The sequence below is a fragment of the Podarcis bocagei genome (genome assembly GCF_964188305.1).
Source record: "Podarcis bocagei genome assembly, chromosome: 7".
NCBI lineage: Eukaryota > Metazoa > Chordata > Lepidosauria > Squamata > Lacertidae > Podarcis > Podarcis bocagei.
Genome location: NC_138132.1, coordinates 53,078,415 through 53,097,259, shown reverse-complemented (window position 1 = coordinate 53,097,259; position 18,845 = coordinate 53,078,415). Strand labels below are relative to the sequence as shown.

Below are 18,845 nucleotides of genomic sequence, written 5' to 3'. Positions count from 1 at the left end.
CCTGTTCCAACAATACTAATCACTCATGCAGATACTGGTCCATTATTGACTGGGAATCTTAAAACATTTACCAAACATATTTATTTGGAAATGAACATCCATCATCAACCTCATTTATATTTGGCTAAGCTTTGCCCTTCCTCCTCCTCCTCCTCCTCCTCTTCCTCCACCTCCAAATGTGGGAGGTGGGGAAAGTGAAACCATGAAAGGATTCATTGTGGTGGGATTCCCATTTATTGAGAGGGGGATCCAGGACTGGGCTGCTAGCTTCCCTAGATGGTATCCATCACACTGAGTGCTGTTGACTCTCCACTGTGCACTCACTGATCTTTGCTGGTTCTATAAGCGTCTACAGTGCTGGGCTTCGTGTGCACACTATACGCGCCAAAGTCTTCAGTGTCCCGGATGGTTTTTGTTTCAGGGATTTCATCAGTATAACTGTTCAACAGCACTTCCTCCGAGGGCCCAGTCACAACGATCTTAGGAATAAGCCTTTTCTTCTTGGCAAGTTTATCAGTAGATACTGCAAGGAAAGAAGGAAATATCCAAGTGCTGCATACTAGGGCTGGGGTATGGACCTTCCTATTATCTAAGGGATGAAGCAATCGTCTAAGACGGAACTTAGTATTTCATTTTCAAAAAGAGCTGCCAAGGCCGAAATCTGCAGGAAGACTCTGCTTCTGACATGAAACCTCCTCTCGGATCCTAAGTGTGAGAAGGCTAGTTGTGGACACTCAAGAGCTTCTATGTTTGTTCCCTCCAAGGCAGAAGCATGTTAACTTGGAGTGATCCCACTCTCACCTGGCTTACTCCTGATCACTTTCAATGTAGGTCAATGAGGAAGTCAGAAAATGAGGAATATAATCAATAGGCTGGAAACACTTTCTTTGATGGTATTCTGACTTCATGCTAGCAGTTTAAACAGTAAAACTTCTTGACCCTTCCTTGGATACAGGGGGCTGCATGATGAGCTCTAGTTCTTCAAAATGTACCACTGCACCACTGCTACCAAGGCCTCAGGCAATTTAGTTTGCTTCAGTTCCAGCTGAAGAGTGACAATGACAACCCATATAACTGGAAGTGAGGTGATGCCCTAGTGATGGAGAATAATAGTTGCACCAGGACTGCAGAGCTGAAGGGAAATATGCTTTTGTCTCTGTCATCAGCCAGGGAACAAAGGGGAAGTGGCAGGCTACACCTCTGCCCTCCCAGGAAGATTGCCCCAGTAAGATGAAGACTGGGCCAGAGAAGGAGCAGCTGCAGAGTATCTTTGTGCTTCACCCCTCCCTCCTTCCCAGGAGGCTCCAACTGCATTTGCCCTTGGAATTAAGTGGGTAGCACTCTGGCCAACGGACAAAGTGCTGCTGGGTTGATGGGGGGGGGGGAGAGAACTGGGTATTATTGCACTCTACTGCAAACCGCCTTGAGAATCTTTCAGTAAAAAGCAGGGTATAAATCTTTTAAAGAAATAGTAACCATTTCTCATGGTTTTGTTTTGTTTTGTTTTTTAAATACTGTTGCAGACTCCAAACCCTCGAGATAAGGTGGGTTAGAAAAAATACCCTTATAGCAGTGTTTCCCAACCACTGTTCCGCGGCACACTAGTGTGCCGCGAGATGTTGCCTGGTGTGCCGCGAGATGTTGCCTGGAGGGAGGCGGGCGAGTCGGGCGGCGAGAGGCGGGGCGGCGGCGGCGAGGAGAGGCCGCCCAGCGCGGGGCTCTCGCCGTCTGCCTGCCTGGCTTCCTGCGAGCTCGGCGGGCAGCGCCTCCGTCCGCAGCGCCCGCCTCGCGGCTCTCATTCCCTGCCCCTGCCAAAGCTCACCCAGCCAAGCCGCGCTCTCCTTCCTGCCTCACTTTGCTGCCTCCTCCCCCCCCACCCCTAAAGCTTGGAGGTTCCCTGGCAAGGGGGAGGGGAAAAAATTGAAACTTACACTTTCGTGCGTCCCTCCCGGCGTGACGCTGCGCGCTGACGTCACGGGGCTGTAATGGTGGTGTGCCTCGAGATTTTTTTCATCAAACAAGTGTGCCTTTGCCCAAAAAAGGTTGGGAAACACTGCCTTATAGCCTATGTTGCTGGATGCATGGCTTCACTAAGTACGTGTATACAGTGGTACCTCGAGTTACAGACGCTTCAGATTACATACGCTTCAAGTTACACACTCCGCTAACCCAGAAATAGTGCTTCAGGTTAAGAACTTTGCTTCAAGATAAGAATAGAAATCGGGCTCCGGCGGCATGACAGCAGGAGGAGGCCCTATTAACTAACGTGGTGCTTCAAGTTAAGAACAGTTTCAGGTTAAGAACGGACCTCCGGAACGAATTAAGTACTTAACCCGAGGTACCACTGTATCTACAAAGGACTACTGAGAACATGCGAATGAGATATGCCATTGCTGTCACTATGACCCACTGTTCTCCCTTCCTCACCTTCTACTTGCATAGGATGTGGCACAGGCTTCTTTGTTGGTTTACCCGATGTTGAAGGTTGAATGTTTCCATACATGTGCTGGCTCTGTTCTTGGAAGCTGGGCTTGGGTTCTTTGACCTTGCTACCATCTATATTTTTATGAACATGAGCTGCTAAGGAAAAATACAAATATTAAGAATGGAAAAGGAGATAGGTGTAGCTCAGTGGTAGAACCTATGCTTTGCATGCAGAAGGTCCCAGGTTCGGTTCCTGGCATCGCTAGGGAAATGTCCCCTGCCTGAAATCTTGGATTGTTTTTGACAGTTATAGACAATGCTGAGATATGTGGCCAATGGTCTGACTTGGGATAAAGAACGTTCCTATGAAATTAAAAAAAAAACCCCGCCTAAATAGAACAAGCAATCTTTTATCTTGCCATTTGCTAGCTCTTTGCCAAAGACCAGCCACCAATCAGAACATGAACACCTTACAAGATCAGACTGAGGGCCGTCAGTGATGATGGGAGTTGTAGTCCAGCAGCATCTAAAGGGTCACAGGTTCCCTGCTCTAACAATTGCACTGCCAGGCACTGGCTTAGATACTTCAAGGAATCCATAAGCAAGCCATGAAGGGAACAGCCTTCCTCCCTTGTTGCTTCCCCCTAGGAAGACGCTCTCTGAATGTGGACACTCCATTTAGCTGTTGTGACTAATAGCCATTGATTGACTTCTCTTCCCCCACAGATTTGTCTATTTTAAATCTAATTGTCATTCATTTCCAGCAGATCTGCTCTGAAATCAAAGTAAGTTGTACACTTATTCCCCACCCCCTACAATGTTCCAAGAGGGTTCTTTGTGCTACAGATATTACAGAAGGATTACCCAATAGATGAACAAGACAGAGAGACATCCAGAAGAGGTTAAGGATCAATAACATGGGTGCTTCCAGGCTAAAACATCCCCCAAATAACTGTGGTGCTAAACAGGTACAGAGGCATGCTACATAGATACAGTACTTTAAAAGAACAGGGGCACAGGCACTAGGACACAAATCTGCATGTCCTGATTTATGCATATATAAGCAAATATAGGAATTACTAGAATTTCACAGAAGCCATGCTAATTACCGGTAGTTTCTCACTCAGAAAACAAACATATCAAGCAAGACCAGCTGATCTGGTTCTACGAACATGACATTCTAATTGTCCTCATTGAACTTTTGCTTTGTTTGTTTTATGATAGTGCTGTTAATTTGTTTCCTATTTATTGGCCTTGTTTTTATGGATTCTGTAATTTATGTATATTGATATCTTTTTTCTGTAGATTTGAATTATTAGTTATTTAATTGTCTCACACTCTGATACTGAAATATCCAATGAAGAACAGAATGTAAATGCTTAGGTCACGTCCACACCATACATTTAAAGCAGCCTCCCCCAACAAATCCTGGGGGGGGGGGAACTGTAGTGTTTGCCTCACAGAGCAATAATTCATAGCAACCTTTAAAAACTACAGGTCCCAGGATTCTCTGGAGAAAAGCTTGTGCTGTAAATGTAGGGTGTGTTAGAAATAAAAAATAAAAATGAGAACTTGTGGGATGTTGGATTTTTTATCCAGCTAGTTAGTGGATGGGATTAGGGACAGAGAAATGAGGGTGGGGAAGAGGCAAGCATTATCTGACTGACTGTTCTTTTGAACTAAGTGCCTGATTCTTGGCATATTTACTGAGAAGAAATTCCACCAGTTTCTGCAGTACTTGCTTCCAGGACTGAAGCCTGAAGATGGTTGTACATGTGCAGCAGAATGAAGTGGTAATGGGGTAATAGAAGGGAATGTGCTACTTTTTGCTGCACATTCTGAATGGTTTCTGAATGGTCCCTGACATTAAAAAAAAATCTGTCCCTGCATATAAAAAATTGGCAGATCAGGAAGGAGATTGGGATAGAACCTTTCTCCTTGATGTGTTTGTGTTCTTACTTGCAGAGGGGCTTTCACAAATGTTATCTCCTACTTGCAGCCTGAAGTGGTACCATTTATTCTACCACCTCAGGTTCCTACCAACACATCCTGCTGCCTGTGTAGTGTCCAGGCTGCCTCAATCTCTCATCCAAAATGGCATCTCTCAAAACAAAAGGAGTAGCAACTCTTCTCCTCCAACCCACTTCATTTACAAGCCAAAGCCATTAGGCTGGCTTGACCTCATTCTGCTCATGCCAACTGTTACCTGGCACTAACCTGAACCCTTCTTGGACATCATTCTGTAAAGAGGAACAAGAGCATTTTACCTCCTCCCACATCTTCATGTTTGCTGTGAGACCCCCCCATAGATGAGCCTACAGTCCTTGCTCCCCCGACATTGGCACTACTCCACCCTTGATTGCATTGTCTGGGTCCTTTTGTGACTCAGTACCAACCAGCACCATCATCATCAAAGAAGCAGCACACCAGATGCACAGCAGGAGGGGGCTGATTCAGCTCAGGAAACGACTCCTGTGATATCCTCCTCAGGACCCTTTACCTGTGGCAATGTATGGGTGCTGTAAGAAAGTACAGGTTTCCCTCTTTTTCCCCTGCCCTCTTTTTCTCTTGGGCTAATTAATGTTTGGCATGTTTTCTCCCACCACCATTTTTATTATATCCTTCTCACCATATTCAAATGATTTTTCCCCTTACATCCTCAGACAAAAACATCTCAGGAGAAGTTAGAGTGAAGAGTAATAGATATTGAGCCACTCTCATCATGGATGGGAGGCATCTCCCATAGGCAAAACCTAAATCCCCTTCACTGCACTACACGGGCTCTAACTTTTCTAAAGTGCTCTGACTTTTTTGGAATTTGCACTAGGATGGTTTGGATGTTGCAAGACTCTTGGTGATGATAGGTAAGTGCTATTAGGACAGAGTAAGGGAGCTCCCCTATTTTCCCATTGTGGGTGACCCTGAAGAACCCTCCAAAACTCTTTGTACCATCAAACAGGTCATTCTGCCAAGAAGCTTTTTCTAAAGTTTAGCTAGAGTGATGGAAAACAAAGATGCTCCATCATCTATGTGCTAGCCCATGGGTAGGCCAACTAAGGTCCAGTTGCCTTCTCAATCTGGCCCGCGGACGGTCCGGGAATCAGTGTGTTTTTACATGAGTAGAATGTGTCCTTTTATTTAAAATGCACCTCTGGGGGATTTGTGGGGCATAGGAATTTGTTCACCCCCCACCAAAAAATATAGTCTGCCCCCCCCACAAGGTCTGAGGGACAGTGGACTGGCCCCCTGCTGAAAAAGTTTGCTGACTCCTGCGCTAGCCTTTCAAAAATTTGACAATGGCCTCTGAATATTGCCTCTTAATCATCTCTTCTCCAAGTTAAACATAACCAACTCAACCTTTTCTCATCAGACTGGTTCTCCAGACACCTTACCATCTTTATCTCCTTCTCTGGAAATGTACCAGTTTACCAATATCCTTCCTCCAAGTGAAAGTTGGCCATATTCTTCTTGAAAAGAAAGGTGCTCTTTAAATTCTAATAGTAGTAGTAGTAGTAGTAGTAAATTTGCATGGTGGTAGACAGCCCTGGAGTTTGGGTCAAGCTGTCACACAGTAGAGAATCCCACCCAACCTCACCTGTTGAAGACCAGTGCTCTATACAACACAACCTCATCTTCACCAGTCAGTAGAATGGGGATAATTTTGCTGCCGCTCAATTATGCTCCAAAGTTATGCTGCAGCAGCATAGTTAAAAGTCATACAACCAGCAGAAACGTTCTCAAGAGGCAAACCAAGCACAATGTGCTGGCTCTATCCAAGGCCAATGTACCGGTATATTTATTTGGAAAACAATGGTGCCTGAACACTGAATTCGCTTCCTTTCTTCTCCCCTTCATTGTCTCTTCCTTTTGTATGTGTCAAATATTTGTTAGTTTGAAAGCCATTCTGGAGTAGGAACCAGTCTAGTTTTTGTCCAGGCCTAAATACACTATTTTTATCCTAATTCTTCTATATACAACCCTAAATACTCGATCTTGATGATGATGATGGGAATCATCACCACCGTCAAATAATACGCAACAATAACAACAGCAATATGTAAAAAACAATCATATCGATATGCAAATAAGATTTATATCTGCTTCGTGCTTAAATTACTCCCAAGCTGTGCAAAAGCGCTTTCCCCCGCATCTCATCATGTTCGTTTTCTTTCTCCCTCGTTGCCATAGGAACCGCCACCTACGAGCCTTGTCTTGCTGGGCGTGCCCACGAGTGACTTTTTTTAAAGTCTACGCATGCGCCAGCACGGACCCGGTGAGCGAGACTGCGGCGCGGTGAGAAAGATGATGGCGGTCGTGATAGACCGTCGTCTCGCGAGGCGTGGCTGAGATCGCGTTCGAGGCGACGCGGAAGAGGCTGGGGAGAGAACCCGGAAGTGGGCGAGGAGGGAGCCCGGAAGTTTTGGTCAGGCGAGTAGACAGAGGACTCAATTCAGAATGGACGGTAAGGCAGCTCTTTCCCCTTCTTCCTCGGGTGGGTGGGGGATGGAGCGATTTCACATTCAACCCTGATGCAGGGTGTGGGGACTTTGGGACTGGAGCCTTGCCTACAGTGGGGTGGGGATAACTGGGAAGGTGAAAGAGGGGTGGGGTTCCTGGGGGTGGGGAAGTGTGTAACAATGAAGCCATCGAGACATGACTTTAGCATTCGCCCACCCAGCCCCCGGCCTTGACTCCCATAAAGTGTGTGTGTGTGTGTGTGTGTGTGTGTGCGTGTGTGCGTGCGCACCCCTTGTGCATGTGAGCTGGAGGTAAATTCTCTCGAGTTGTTTAGAAGGGATCTGGGGTGGGGATATCTCTCCAGGCTGCCTTCCTGCCTGCCTGTTAGAGTTGTTGACTTTTTCTCTCCCCTCCGCCCCCAGGCTCCTGCCTCACACACATTTGCCAGGCAAAGGTTCACTTGTTCAGTTTCTGGCACAAGTGCCTTCCTAGAAAAGGAAGTTGACAACCTTATTGCCCCCCTAAGACAAGGCTGTCAAGAAGCACACATGGGGGGAGGAGGGGAGGTTCTTTTTCTTCTTCCTTCAACTAAAGGCAAGTGGCTGCTTGACATGCAGGCAAAAATCTATCTGCTGTGTTTGGTATTTTGAAGGAATGCTTCCCCTTCCCCATCAAATTGTTCTGATTAAATGTCTGGGGTGTTTGTTTTGCCTGCAGAGTGTGTTTAGGCTAACTTAATTTTAGTCATTTAGTACAACTTAGTACAATTCATGGATTGCAAGGATTGCGGAGTCTGACCATCCTGTCGTATGTCACAGGGTTGGACTAAATAGTGTATTGGATATGCCTTGTGATTTTGTGGGAGACAGAGTCAGATGTTTGGCTTTGATCTTTGATATAGCCCACTTTCATTACTCCTGCACTTCACTCACAAATGGCTACGTTTTAAATATGTGGCACAGAGGTTCCTGCCTAAGGGCAGGGGGTCAGTCAGTGATTTTCTAACCCATACTAGAAAATATCTATTGGTATTATGATATGCCCCAAGGGATTGAGCCCTGTGGACAGAAATGTATGCCTGTGAGAGGCATGTTTGCATTGGCCAGAAACTGATCTTTTCATAATAATAATTTTAACAATATTTTTATTATATGTACCCTGTCCATCTGACTGGGTTGTTCTAGCCACTCATCTGGCTGGCAGTCCTTTCAAGAGAATCATTTTTGTGAGCCATATAAGACTGTGTGTTTAGAGTCTTCAAAAGACTTTAACAAGCAGTAATGTATTTTCCTCATTTCTTGTATGCCACTTCCTGTTCCTGGATGCCAGACAGGTGACACAGTGTATGAGCCAGTTACCTGGGTAGCATAGTGTTTGATCGATTTCCCCTCACCACAGAGTTAGAACAGGAGTCTCCAGTTAGCAGTTATCCTCTAGGCAGCTTGAGAGGCCAGAGTACAAAGGAAAATGATTGCCATGGTTAAAGTTGAGTGTTGAATTCTGGAGAGAGAAAGTGCTGTGGCACTTTGAAAGACTGGCTTACTAATATATTGTCACATGATTAGTATATAGGCTATAAATGCATGACAGGTCAAGAAGTTGGGCTCCAAGGTGCAACGATTCCTCCAGTGGAACTGTGGGACTGGAAAAACATAATGATTTTTAGCAGCAAATATAAAAAATGTAGGAGCTAGTTCATTGTATAGAGATGAATGTATTTCATATTCCTCATGTAAAGTTGCTAGAGACAAAGTGCTTAGCACAAAGGATATTTGTTGCTCTATGGACAGGGTGTATTTAATGTACCCAGTTTGGACCTCTTTGGGCTAGAAGGAATGTTTGGGTTGGTGGAAATTTCAGTCAGTACCCTTCATTCTGAGACCTTTTTTCTGAAACCCAACTATTGCCATCTTTCTCTTCACAGATACACTCTTCCAGTTAAAGGTGAGTGCTGGACACTATGAAATGCTGTTTCTTGTTGCCAGCCAGGGCTTAACTATTAACTATTCTGCAGCAAAGTATAGAAAAGGATGTAAATTTCTTTTAAAAAAAATATACTGTACACAGTGCAGATGCTGAATTATTGAGAGAGAATTTATTAATACCTTGCCTTTCAAATGGATGGTCTGCAAGGAGGCTAACAGTCTTCAAGGCAGCTGTATGTGCAATTTGTTTTTTAAAAAATCACCATTTTAAAAATGCACTTTTTTTCATGGTGAACTTATGTAGGTGGCACCTAGGTTTCTGTCAGGAAGTATTGTCTTTCTTGGACAGAGAAAGCATCTACTTTCTGGACTGGCAGATTACTAGTTTGTAGTTGTGTATGAGACTCTGGGATGGGCAGCTCCTGGGGACCACTAGTAGTGGGAAGTTTCACTGACTCAGACTAGCTTTTCCCACAGCTCTCAATTGTGCATTCAATGCTGGTAGCTTCTATTCTGTCTTGTAAAATTTATTGATATTCTACAGTATGCCAACCCGTTGGTATTGCTTCTTTGTGGGCCTCAGATTTGTGGACTCTGAATATGCACACAACTTAAAAATTACTCATGATGTATTGTTCTAAAGTAGGGAGACAATGGCCATTTCTACCTCTTGTTTCTGTACAAGAGCCCTCCTGGACCAGGCCAGATTCCTGTCTCACAGCAGCCAACCAGATGCCTCTGAGAAGCCCCCAAGTAGGACACGAACACAATGACGTCTCATGTTCATGATCCCCAGTAATAGTTATTCACTGGAAGTGATATAACCCTCATGACTAGTAGGCATTGTTATCCGTTTCTCCATGAATTTGTCAAATCATCTTTTAAAGTCATCCAAGTTGGTGGCCAGTACAATCACTTGTGGTAGCCAGTTCTAGTGATAAACTGTGTGATGTGTGAATATCCCCCCCTTTCATCTGCTTTAAATTTTCCACTTTTCAGATTCTTTGGATGACCTTGGGTCTAGTATTGTGAGAGGAACAGAAGAAAAACATGATCTTCTTTTCCCACCCCTTACATACATAATTTTACAAGCCTTTGCCATATTTCCCCCACAGCCCTTTACTGGTCTTTTTTGTAAACCAGAACACCCCAAATATTATAACCTTTCATCATAGGGGAGTTACTTTAGCCACATATGGCTTGTCTTTTCTTCATCTTTTGAGGTCTTGCACATACTTTTTGAGATATGGTGACTAGAAATGTACAAATAGCAAGTTCTTCCCTGTGGATATCTCCTCCTCTGGAGATGTTTTTCTGCCTGCCTACCTACCTACTGAGCATCTCATTCTCTCTAGTTTACAGCCAAGCAGCTGGAGAAGCTTGCCAAGAAGGCAGAAAAGGACTCCAAAACCGAGCAAGCCAAAGTCAAGAAGGTAATGGAAACAAATGCTGGTGATGAGAGTAACTGCCAGATGTACCTGAAAGGCTGACTGATTCTCCAATCAGGAACTCCAATAGCAGCATTACTGCTCTCTCTAAGCCTCTTTGCTTACACACTGTGGCTCCCCATTTGAACATCAGGAACCAGTGCCCCTCCAGATCTTGTTCAATTCAAACTCTTAACATCCCCAGTCAGTATGGTCAGTGGTTCGGGATAATGGGAGTTGGGTCCAACAACATCTGGAGTGCCACAGATTCCGTATCCTTGTTTTAATTGTTTTTGTTTTAAGGCTGTGTGTTTCCTGTGTCTTTCTGCTCAGTTCAAAGTTTTGGCTCCCTTAGTTTCTCTTTTGTATGCCCATCCTCTCAGTCTTTTGCTGTGTTCCATTTCTGGCACAGCCTCACCTTTCCCCATAACTGATCTACTTGTCTGTCTCTGTCTTTAGTAGCTCCATTCCTGAACATGTTTGTCCATTTTCTTGTCTCTTCCTTCACTCCTAATTTCTTTGTCTAGTGCAGATTGTAAGTAAGGACCTTTCTACACTGTGGGCAAAGGAAACACAGCCCAAAATAACTAAGGAGATAGTACAAGAATACTTGGCCAGTTTAGATGTATTCAAGTCTCCAGGGCCAGATGAACTGCATCCAAGAGTATTAAAAGAACTGGCAGATGTGATCTCAGAACCACTGGCAGTCATCTTTGAGAATTCCTGGAGAACAAGCGAAGTCCCGGCAGACTGGAGGAGGGCAAATGTTGTCCCTATTTTCAAAAAGGGGAAAAGAGAGGACCCAAATAATTACCGCCCAGTCAGTCTGACATCAATACCAGGGAAGATTCTGGAGCAGATCATTAAGCAAACAGTCTGTGAGCACCTAGAAAGGAATGCTGTGATCACCAATAGTCAGCATGGATTTCTGAAAAATAAGTCATGTCAGACCAACCTGATCTCGTTTTTTGACAGAATTACAAGCCTGGTAGATGAAGGGAACGCAGTGGATGTAGCCTACCTTGATTTCAGCAAGGCATTTGACAAGGTGCCCCATGATATTCTTGTAAAGAAACTGGTAAAATGCGGTCTTGACTATGCTACCACTCAGTGGTATTTGTAACTGGCTGACTGACCGAACCCAAAGAGTGCTCATCAATGGTTCCTCTTCATCCTGGAGAAGAGTGACTAGTGGGGTGCCACAGGGTTCTGTCTTGGGCCCGGTCTTATTCAACATCTTTATCAACGACTTGGATGATGGACTCAAGGGCATCCTGATCAAATTTGCAGATGACACCAAACTGGGAGGGGTGGCTAACACCCCAGAGGACAGGATCACACTTCAAAACGACCTTGACAGATTAGAGATCTGGGCCAAAACAAACAAGATGAATTTTAACAGGGAGAAATGTAAAGTATTGCACTTGGGCAAAAAAAATGAGAGGCACAAATACAAGATGGGTGACACCTGGCTTGAGAGCAGTACATGTGAAAAGGATCTAGGAGTCTTGGTTGACCACAAACTTGACATGAGCCAACAGTGTGACGCGGCAGCTAAAAAAGCCAATGCAATTCTGGGCTGCATCAATAGGAGTATAGCATCTAGATCAAGGGAAGTAATAGTGCCACTGTATTCTGCTCTGGTCAGACCTCACCTGGAATACTGTGTCCAGTTCTGGGCACCACAATTCAAGAAGGACACTGACAAACTGGAACGTGTCCAGAGGAGGGCAACCAAAATGGTCAAAGGCCTGGAAACGATGCCTTATGAGGAACGGTTAAGGGAGCTGGGCATGTTTAGCCTGGAGAAGAGGAGGTTAAGGGGTGATATGATAGCCATGTTCAAATATATAAAAGGATGTCACATAGAGGAGGGAGAAAGGTTGTTTTCTGCTGCTCCAGAGAAGCGGACACGGAGCAATGGAGCCAAACTACAGTACAAGAAAGAAGATTCCACCTAAACATTAGGAAGAACTTCCTGACAGTAAGAGCTGTTTGACAGTGGAATTTGCTGCCAAGGAGTGTGGTGGAGTCTCCTACTTTGGAGGTCTTTAAGCAGAGGCTTGACAACCATATGTCAGGAGTGCTCTGATGGTGTTTCCTGCTTGGCAGGGGGTTGGACTCGATGGCCCTTGTGGTCTCTTCCAACTCTATGATTCTATGATTCTATGGGCACTACATTGTTGCACCACTAAAAATGGAGAGGCATGGGGCAGTCCTTATTTAGGGAAAAGGTGGGCCCAGCAAGTCTGTGCCATGTATAGAATTATTGATGTTGGGAGACACTGTTTGAAGGCCACCTTCTTGTTTTGGCCAAGCCATGCATATATGTTGTCAGGTGTGGGGCAGGTAAAGATGCAGCTGGCTTGAAAGGTTTTCTGGCTGATTGGCAGCACGTTTAGAGCCCCATACAAGTGCTCTGATTCTGGTGAATTCACCCTGAGCATCTTTTTTCTTCTGCTCCAGGCCCTTCAACAGAAGAATGTGGAATGTGCCCGTGTCTATGCAGAGAATGCCATTCGGAAGAAGAACGAAGGCTTGAACTGGCTCCGTATGGCTTCCCGAGTGGATGCGGTGGCCTCTAAGGTCCAGACGGCAGTGACTATGAAGGGGGTAAGAAGATGCACTTTGGCACTGGTGTTGAGTATCCACAGTCTAACCTGGCAGATGCTTCCTCTTCACTGCTGCTTAAGGCTACAAGGACTTGCCTTTCACATTGGCCATGTTTGCACATAATGTTTACCAACATGGTGTACAGCTTCACGACACCCAGTGAAAATCCCCTGCCTTGTGCTCACCAAGGTGTCCTGCCCCTCTCATTGCTTTTTTAAAAATCACATCTTTTACCGTAGGCATTGCTGGGCAAGGTGGGTTGATTTACATCGAGATGATTTAAATCACAGCCATTTTGTGGTGCTGCCTGTGCCAGTTTCTCATATTTCCATAACCTTCCCCCACTCCAGTCCATCTGAAAAAGTCCACACTTCACCATTCGTCAATAACAAACCATGGCTTACTGGGAACGAGCAACAGACTGATGCACTCTCTCAGTCGCACATGCTTCACTCCTCCCTAGCAATAAACAACATTGAGCTGGCTGCTGTGTGGTTTAACGTTCAAGCCAGTGCTTGTGTCTTGTTTCTCTCCAAACACACCATGACTGGTAAGCCAAGAGCAAACCTCAGCTTCCACATGTGATTTATCTGGCAAGAAACAAATCACCAGCACCGCTTAGTATGTAACACTAAGCCAGCTGCTCCATGGTTTTGTAAAGGGGGCACAGGGAAGGAACTGGGCAGGATGACTGAACAGCACACAGAGTAATTATTTCAGGCTATGGTGTACCATTACATGAAAACTGAGCTACAGTTGGACCGACAGCCACTGATCCAGCCAGGTGTTGTCTGTCTTGGTTAGCAACAGATTTCTAAGATCTCTGGAAGAGTGCTTTTCCAGCCTTACTGTCTGAGATCCAATCTGCAATTTAATCCATAATATTAGGCATATTGTTATCGGCAAACATGCTCATTTGACCCCTGGGTTGCTGACTCTTCCTTATTCCATATTGGTATGTGAGCAGAACTGGTCAGTCTGGTTTGCTCCATTGGAGCCCTGTGGGCTACTTTGGGGCCAAAAAATGTTCATCTTACCCACTCTACCCCTTTCCACTCTGCCCATTTTTTTCTCTGCTGCTCTCTATTGCCCCCAGCATCTCAATCCTGGCCCCTCTTGACTTTTAGACCTTGAGTCTGGGCTTCCAAGACTGAAAATGATGAAACAGCCATTAAGGTCTATCAGCTGAGAACCACCTTGGTTGTGTTTATACTTCTGAAACCCTCATTCTCTGCTCATTTGACACTTTCTGCCCCCTGGCTTTTCCTGCCGTTGTTCTGAGGGACATAACTCTTAAATCAGTGGTGGAGAACCTCCAGCCTGTGAACCTAATTATACCTGCCAGCCCTGCCCGTTTGGCTAATGGAGGTCACTTCAGCCAAGCCATGCCCATCTGCTCTGGAGCAGGTAAAGAGGCAGTGCAGCTGAAATGAAAGTGGGTTTGCAGGCACTGCTGAGCAGTCCTCTGGACCACATTTTGCAAAGGCTGTTGATCAGCTGGTTGATGACACTTGCAAAATACAGGGCGGTGCTTTGGCCTGCACAGTTTGATTTTAAACTGTACAGGCAGAACAGGACACCTGACATCATTGTGATGCCAGGTAATTGACAACCCACCTGTGAAATTTGGCTCATGGGATGGGAGAAGGGGGGAATGCAGCTTGTGGACTAGATGCTGTTCCCCACACTTTATTTAAGTCCTCCAAGTCCTGGCTCCAGCTCTCTGGGCAATTCCCTGATGGGCTTCTGCTTCCTAAATGCATGATACAGTTTCCGACTCTCTACTGCAGGTGACTAAGAACATGGCCCAGGTGACGAAGGCCTTGGACAAAGCACTCAGCTCTATGGACTTGCAGAAGGTCTCCGCTGTGATGGACAAGTTTGAGCAGCAGGTCCAGAACTTGGATGTTCACACTTCGGTAAGGGCTGTTTGCTGTCCAGGGAGAACAAGGCATCTGTGCTGTAATGCTATGGGTGGTGGGATGCAAGAGACTCCTTAAAACTCCTTATTTCAGTAAACCTGTTCTGTCCCCATCCCCCCCCCCCATTTGCCTATGACTCCTTCTCCTTCCATCTACCCCCTCACTGCCAGACATAGTGAAGTTCTGTTGAAGTTCAGATTTCTGCTGTAGGAAGTGTGTAAAACACTCTTTTTTAGCAGTATGTATGCTCTGGTCTGGAGTTTGGAATGTAGGAAGCTGCCTTATACTGAGTCAGACCACTGGTCCATCTATCTCAGTATTGTCTACTCTGACTAGCAGCAACTCTCCAGGGTTTCAGACAGGGAGTCTCTCCCAGCTCTACCTGGAGATGTTGGGGGTTGAACCTGGGCCCTTCTACATGCAAATCAGTTGTTTTACTGATGGCCCTTGGATGTGGGCTAGGGCAGGAGGAAGGTGCAGAATGTGAATGAACAGCCCTTTTCATGTATGGAGTGTGTTGGGTCTGTTAGCCCACTGTTTGGTTGTGCACAACTCTTCCCTGCCTGTGTAGAGGAAGTGATTGTGTGTGTGTGTTTCCCCTGCTCTCAGTGCAAGCTTCTTGTATAAGGTACATGCGGGCCTTACTACTGCTGTCGCCCTTCTACAAATTCCAGTAGGAATGGGGAGAGAGTCCCCTTCATTTTCTGACCGCAAACTGCAAGGGGAAAAGGAAAAGATTGGTGGGCTTATTGGTGGACGGCAGTAGCACCTTCCCTTTTTTATTCATATGTAATTTTTATTGATCTCGAGAAAACAAATAGAGAAACTTCAAGTAAACATCATAGAATCCAGCTGCAGATTATGCAATACTTAGTACTGACTAGCTCACAGCAAACAATTAAATTATCTTGAAAGAGTCGTTAACAGTGTTGTGTGATAACTAGGCATCAGCAGAGCCCCTCCAAAGCGATGTGTGGATATTGGGAGGGCCTGAGAATTTTAAATCCATATTGATAAACAAAAAATAAGAACCACAATTTTTCAAACTGATCTTTCTTCACTTCACTTCTTGCCACTTGTCTGTGTTGTGTAGCATGTTCAAACAGGACTATCTCCCAGACAGTGTTGAACCATGCCTCTGTTGTTATACATTACTTCCAGTGTTTAGCAATGAACATCTGAGCCACCACCAAATGTTCATCAGTGGGGGACAGCAGTAGCACCTTCCTGCTGCAGGGAGATCTGGAAGAAGGGGATGTTTTGTGCTGGACACGTGTGGGACAGCAAGAGGAACAATTGCCACTGAGAAGCAGGCCCGTTTGTTGGGACTGCACCGGACATATTCTTGTGTTCTGTTTCCTCCCTCCTTGCTAAGGATCTGTTTTGTGATCCCCACAGGTGATGGAAGACTCCATGAGCTCAGCCACTACACTGACCACACCCCAGGAGCAAGTTGACAGTCTGATAGTACAAATTGCTGAGGAGAACGGCCTGGAAGTCATGGATCAGCTGAACCAGCTGCCTGAGGGGGCCTCGGCGGTGGGAGAGAGCTCGGTGCGTTCCCAGGAGGACCAGCTATCACGAAGGTTCGTTGCCACCTAAACATGCCCACAATCATTTTGTAGGATTCAAATTCCTGCTTCTCGGCCAACGACAGAGACCCAGGCCCTGACAGCTTTTAAAATATCTATAGGTTGCCATATCCTGGTAGCAAGTAGCATCACTCTTCTCTCCCCAAAACAGGACCACCCATCCATGGTATCAGCTGGTTTTGGGGAGCCAAGAGGTTTTCAAAAGTATTTTTTAAAAACTTTATAAAATTAATTTTTAATGCAAAATTAAAGAAAGAAAGAAAACTTAAGGGTGAACAACCCTAAGGGACAGTCTCCAGAAATAGCCTGACAAGCACTGAGCATGCTCTGTGGCTGCAGAATCTTCTCTGATGTGGCAGGAGGGGAAAGAAGGCAACACTGAACGAGAGCTGTAATATTTTTTTGCTATTCCCCATGGTCAAAACTAAAAATCAAGCTTTTTTCTGTACCTTAAAAAAAGCCTTATTTTTTCATTTTCTATTTCTCCCGTGTTCCTGTCCAGGTTGGCTGCCCTGCGGAATTAACCCTCTCTACTCCCCCTAATGGACTTGCTTCTGCCTTGTTCAAATATGATTTGTGGACTTCCTACGGGAGGCCCCAGGCCACCCCGTCCTACGGTGATCGGAAGGAAGACTGGTCCCTTGACTCCTCCAGGCCTGCTGTGTTCAGCAATGGACTTTAAATCCTCTCATGGTGATGGCAATTTACTCTCTAAAGATAGTGGCAGCAGCAAGCACCTGTGCATGAACTTGCCTAGGCTTGGCTGGGATGGTGTGATTGGGAGGCAAATTTATTGGAATGGTTCTCCTCCCCACCCCCCAAAAAACACCAACTTCTTTTTTCAGCCCACACTTCCCCTCATCCTCTTGTGCCTGAAAGTCACTGGATGAAAGGAACAGGAGCATATAGCTCTTAGAAATGATTCAGGCAGAGCCCTTGCAAGACTTAAAACCTTTATAACTGGAACCTGTGTCTGGTGTGTGGAGGCAGGTGTGCTGTTTGTTTCTCCTAATATCAGTCACTTGCTTGGCTTAGGGCAGCCTCCCTGACCTGCCCTCCAGATCTTTGGATTACAACTCCCATAAACCCCAGCTTCTACAGCTGATGGGAGTTGTGGTCAAAAGCATCTGGAGAGCACTAAGTCAGGGAAGGCTGTTTTAGGGGATGACTTGTGGAAATTGAAATTGGAATTGTGCTACAAAGTGAGCTTGTCCAGAGAATGGATGTGTACCTTTCTCCCCTCCCCCGCCTGTCTGTTTACACACCATTTTGGATTTATACACCATTAAGTGACCTTTGAAACTAATGTTCCTTTATTCTCTCCCTCCATTACACACACGGAAAGATAGATTCATTTGCTGATTCTACACCCTCTGATTTTTCTGCCAGCCCTCTTAAGAACTCTTTGCTCGTGTTCTGCATTTCAGTTCACCCTTGTCCAGTATGTACCTTTCCTCAAACTTCTGGAAGGGGAACCCTCATGTACAGAGATGCTTGGGTCTTTCCCCCTGAATTGTCATATTGGAGAAGTTTGCCTCTTGGTTCCAGAGCAGCTCTTCCCCCTGCGCTCTCACTCTCTCCCCCCCCCCCCCTTTCAACAAGTCTTGGGACCTCCTAATACTCTGGGTGGAAACGGTGGGGCTTAACAGGATTAGGTTCTTGTCTTCAATGGTGTTGCTTTGACCTTTCTGACAGAGCCAATGTCAAGAGAGCAAGAACCTCTTTGGTCTTAGAGCTCACCTCTCCTGTAAGAAACCACGCTGTTCCACTTTGCTGCTGGTATTTAAAATGAGGTCTCTCTCCTCCCGCCATTCTGTCTCTGAAGGGCCTGGCCTTTATGCTTGTGCTGTTCCTCTTCTTCTAAGCCGCACTTTGTGGGGTGTGGGAACAGAGGGCGTGTTTTCATTGTGAAAGGCTTGTTGGAAAGGGGTTATGGAGTGCCACATCCTCCCAGCTCCTTCTTCGGAAAAGCACTCCTCTGTTTTGCCTTCCTCCACCTCTCGTTAAAAAAATAAAAATAAAGCGAATGCTGTTGTTTCTTTAATGCTGTTTTAAATAAATTACTCTCCGGAAATCGGGGTGTATGGGGTTTTAGGGGACGGGTAGTACCACCAGGGGAACACACACATCATGCTCCTTTGGGGGTAGTTTGTCCACCTTTGGTCCCCACTCTGCACTCAACTCTCACCTGGGATTCTTAGAAGCAGTCAACATGCAACAGCGGTCACGCCATGGGAACGGCTTCAACTGGGCAGCTAAACCAGGCGAGGGTATCCAATGAGTCTCAAACTCTCAGTAAGTGAGGAACTTCCCCTGCATGCAAAGGCAGGCTCCACTGGATTGGGAGGATGAGATCAATAGTGGGTCCAGTGATCAAGAAGGTGGTTTCTGCATGTGTTGTAGAGGGAAGTGAGGCAGATTAGATTTGTCAACCTGGGAAGGTACCCAATCTAGGAGAAGGAGAACTCTGCTGCCTTGCAAGGT

General features: G+C 45.7%; 2 protein-coding genes across 7 annotated transcripts; one reads left to right on the top strand and one right to left on the bottom strand.

The window, feature by feature from the left end:
- Window positions 1-215: 215 nt before the first annotated feature.
- On the bottom strand, window positions 216-4,815 carry SPATA33 (spermatogenesis associated 33). Of its 6 annotated transcripts, none has more exons than XM_081201317.1 (3): window positions 4,692-4,815; window positions 2,428-2,577; window positions 216-523 (listed from the first exon to the last, which is right to left on the bottom strand). In XM_081201317.1, exons 1-3 carry the CDS (start codon window positions 4,729-4,731, stop codon window positions 321-323), a joined length of 393 nt encoding a protein of 130 aa, XP_081057443.1. In that variant the 5' UTR covers window positions 4,732-4,815; the 3' UTR covers window positions 216-320. The 6 variants fall into 6 exon arrangements, with proteins under 6 accessions (XP_081057443.1, XP_081057445.1, XP_081057442.1 ...); XM_081201319.1 differs by having other exon boundaries at window positions 4,642-4,799; XM_081201316.1 differs by having other exon boundaries at window positions 2,428-2,580; window positions 4,692-4,782.
- A 41-nt stretch (window positions 4,816-4,856) lies between these two features.
- Window positions 4,857-18,405, top strand: CHMP1A (charged multivesicular body protein 1A). The gene is made up of 9 exons (XM_081201307.1): window positions 4,857-4,953; window positions 5,103-5,288; window positions 6,613-6,886; window positions 8,807-8,826; window positions 10,163-10,240; window positions 12,701-12,847; window positions 14,638-14,766; window positions 16,168-16,355; window positions 16,864-18,405. Exons 3-9 carry the CDS (start codon window positions 6,880-6,882, stop codon window positions 16,883-16,885), a joined length of 591 nt encoding a protein of 196 aa, XP_081057433.1. The 5' UTR covers window positions 4,857-4,953; window positions 5,103-5,288; window positions 6,613-6,879; the 3' UTR covers window positions 16,886-18,405.
- Window positions 18,406-18,845: the final 440 nt, after the last annotated feature.

Excerpts from the sequence above, each read along its gene's own strand:
- SPATA33 (XM_081201314.1), bottom strand. The coding sequence starts at position 4,709 with ATGAAGATGTGGGAGGAGGTAAAATGCTCTTGTTCCTCTTTACAGAAT. Across the intron at positions 2,581-4,630 it reads AGGGTTCAGGTTAGTGCCAG|CAGCTCATGTTCATAAAAAT; the intron begins GTAACAGTTGGC and ends ATTTTTCCTTAG. Across the intron at positions 524-2,427 it reads ACATCCTATGCAAGTAGAAG|TATCTACTGATAAACTTGCC; the intron begins GTGAGGAAGGGA and ends CTTTCCTTGCAG.
- CHMP1A (XM_081201307.1), top strand. Across the intron at positions 8,827-10,162 it reads ATACACTCTTCCAGTTAAAG|TTTACAGCCAAGCAGCTGGA; the intron begins GTGAGTGCTGGA and ends CATTCTCTCTAG. Across the intron at positions 16,356-16,863 it reads GAGGACCAGCTATCACGAAG|GTTGGCTGCCCTGCGGAATT; the intron begins GTTCGTTGCCAC and ends GTTCCTGTCCAG.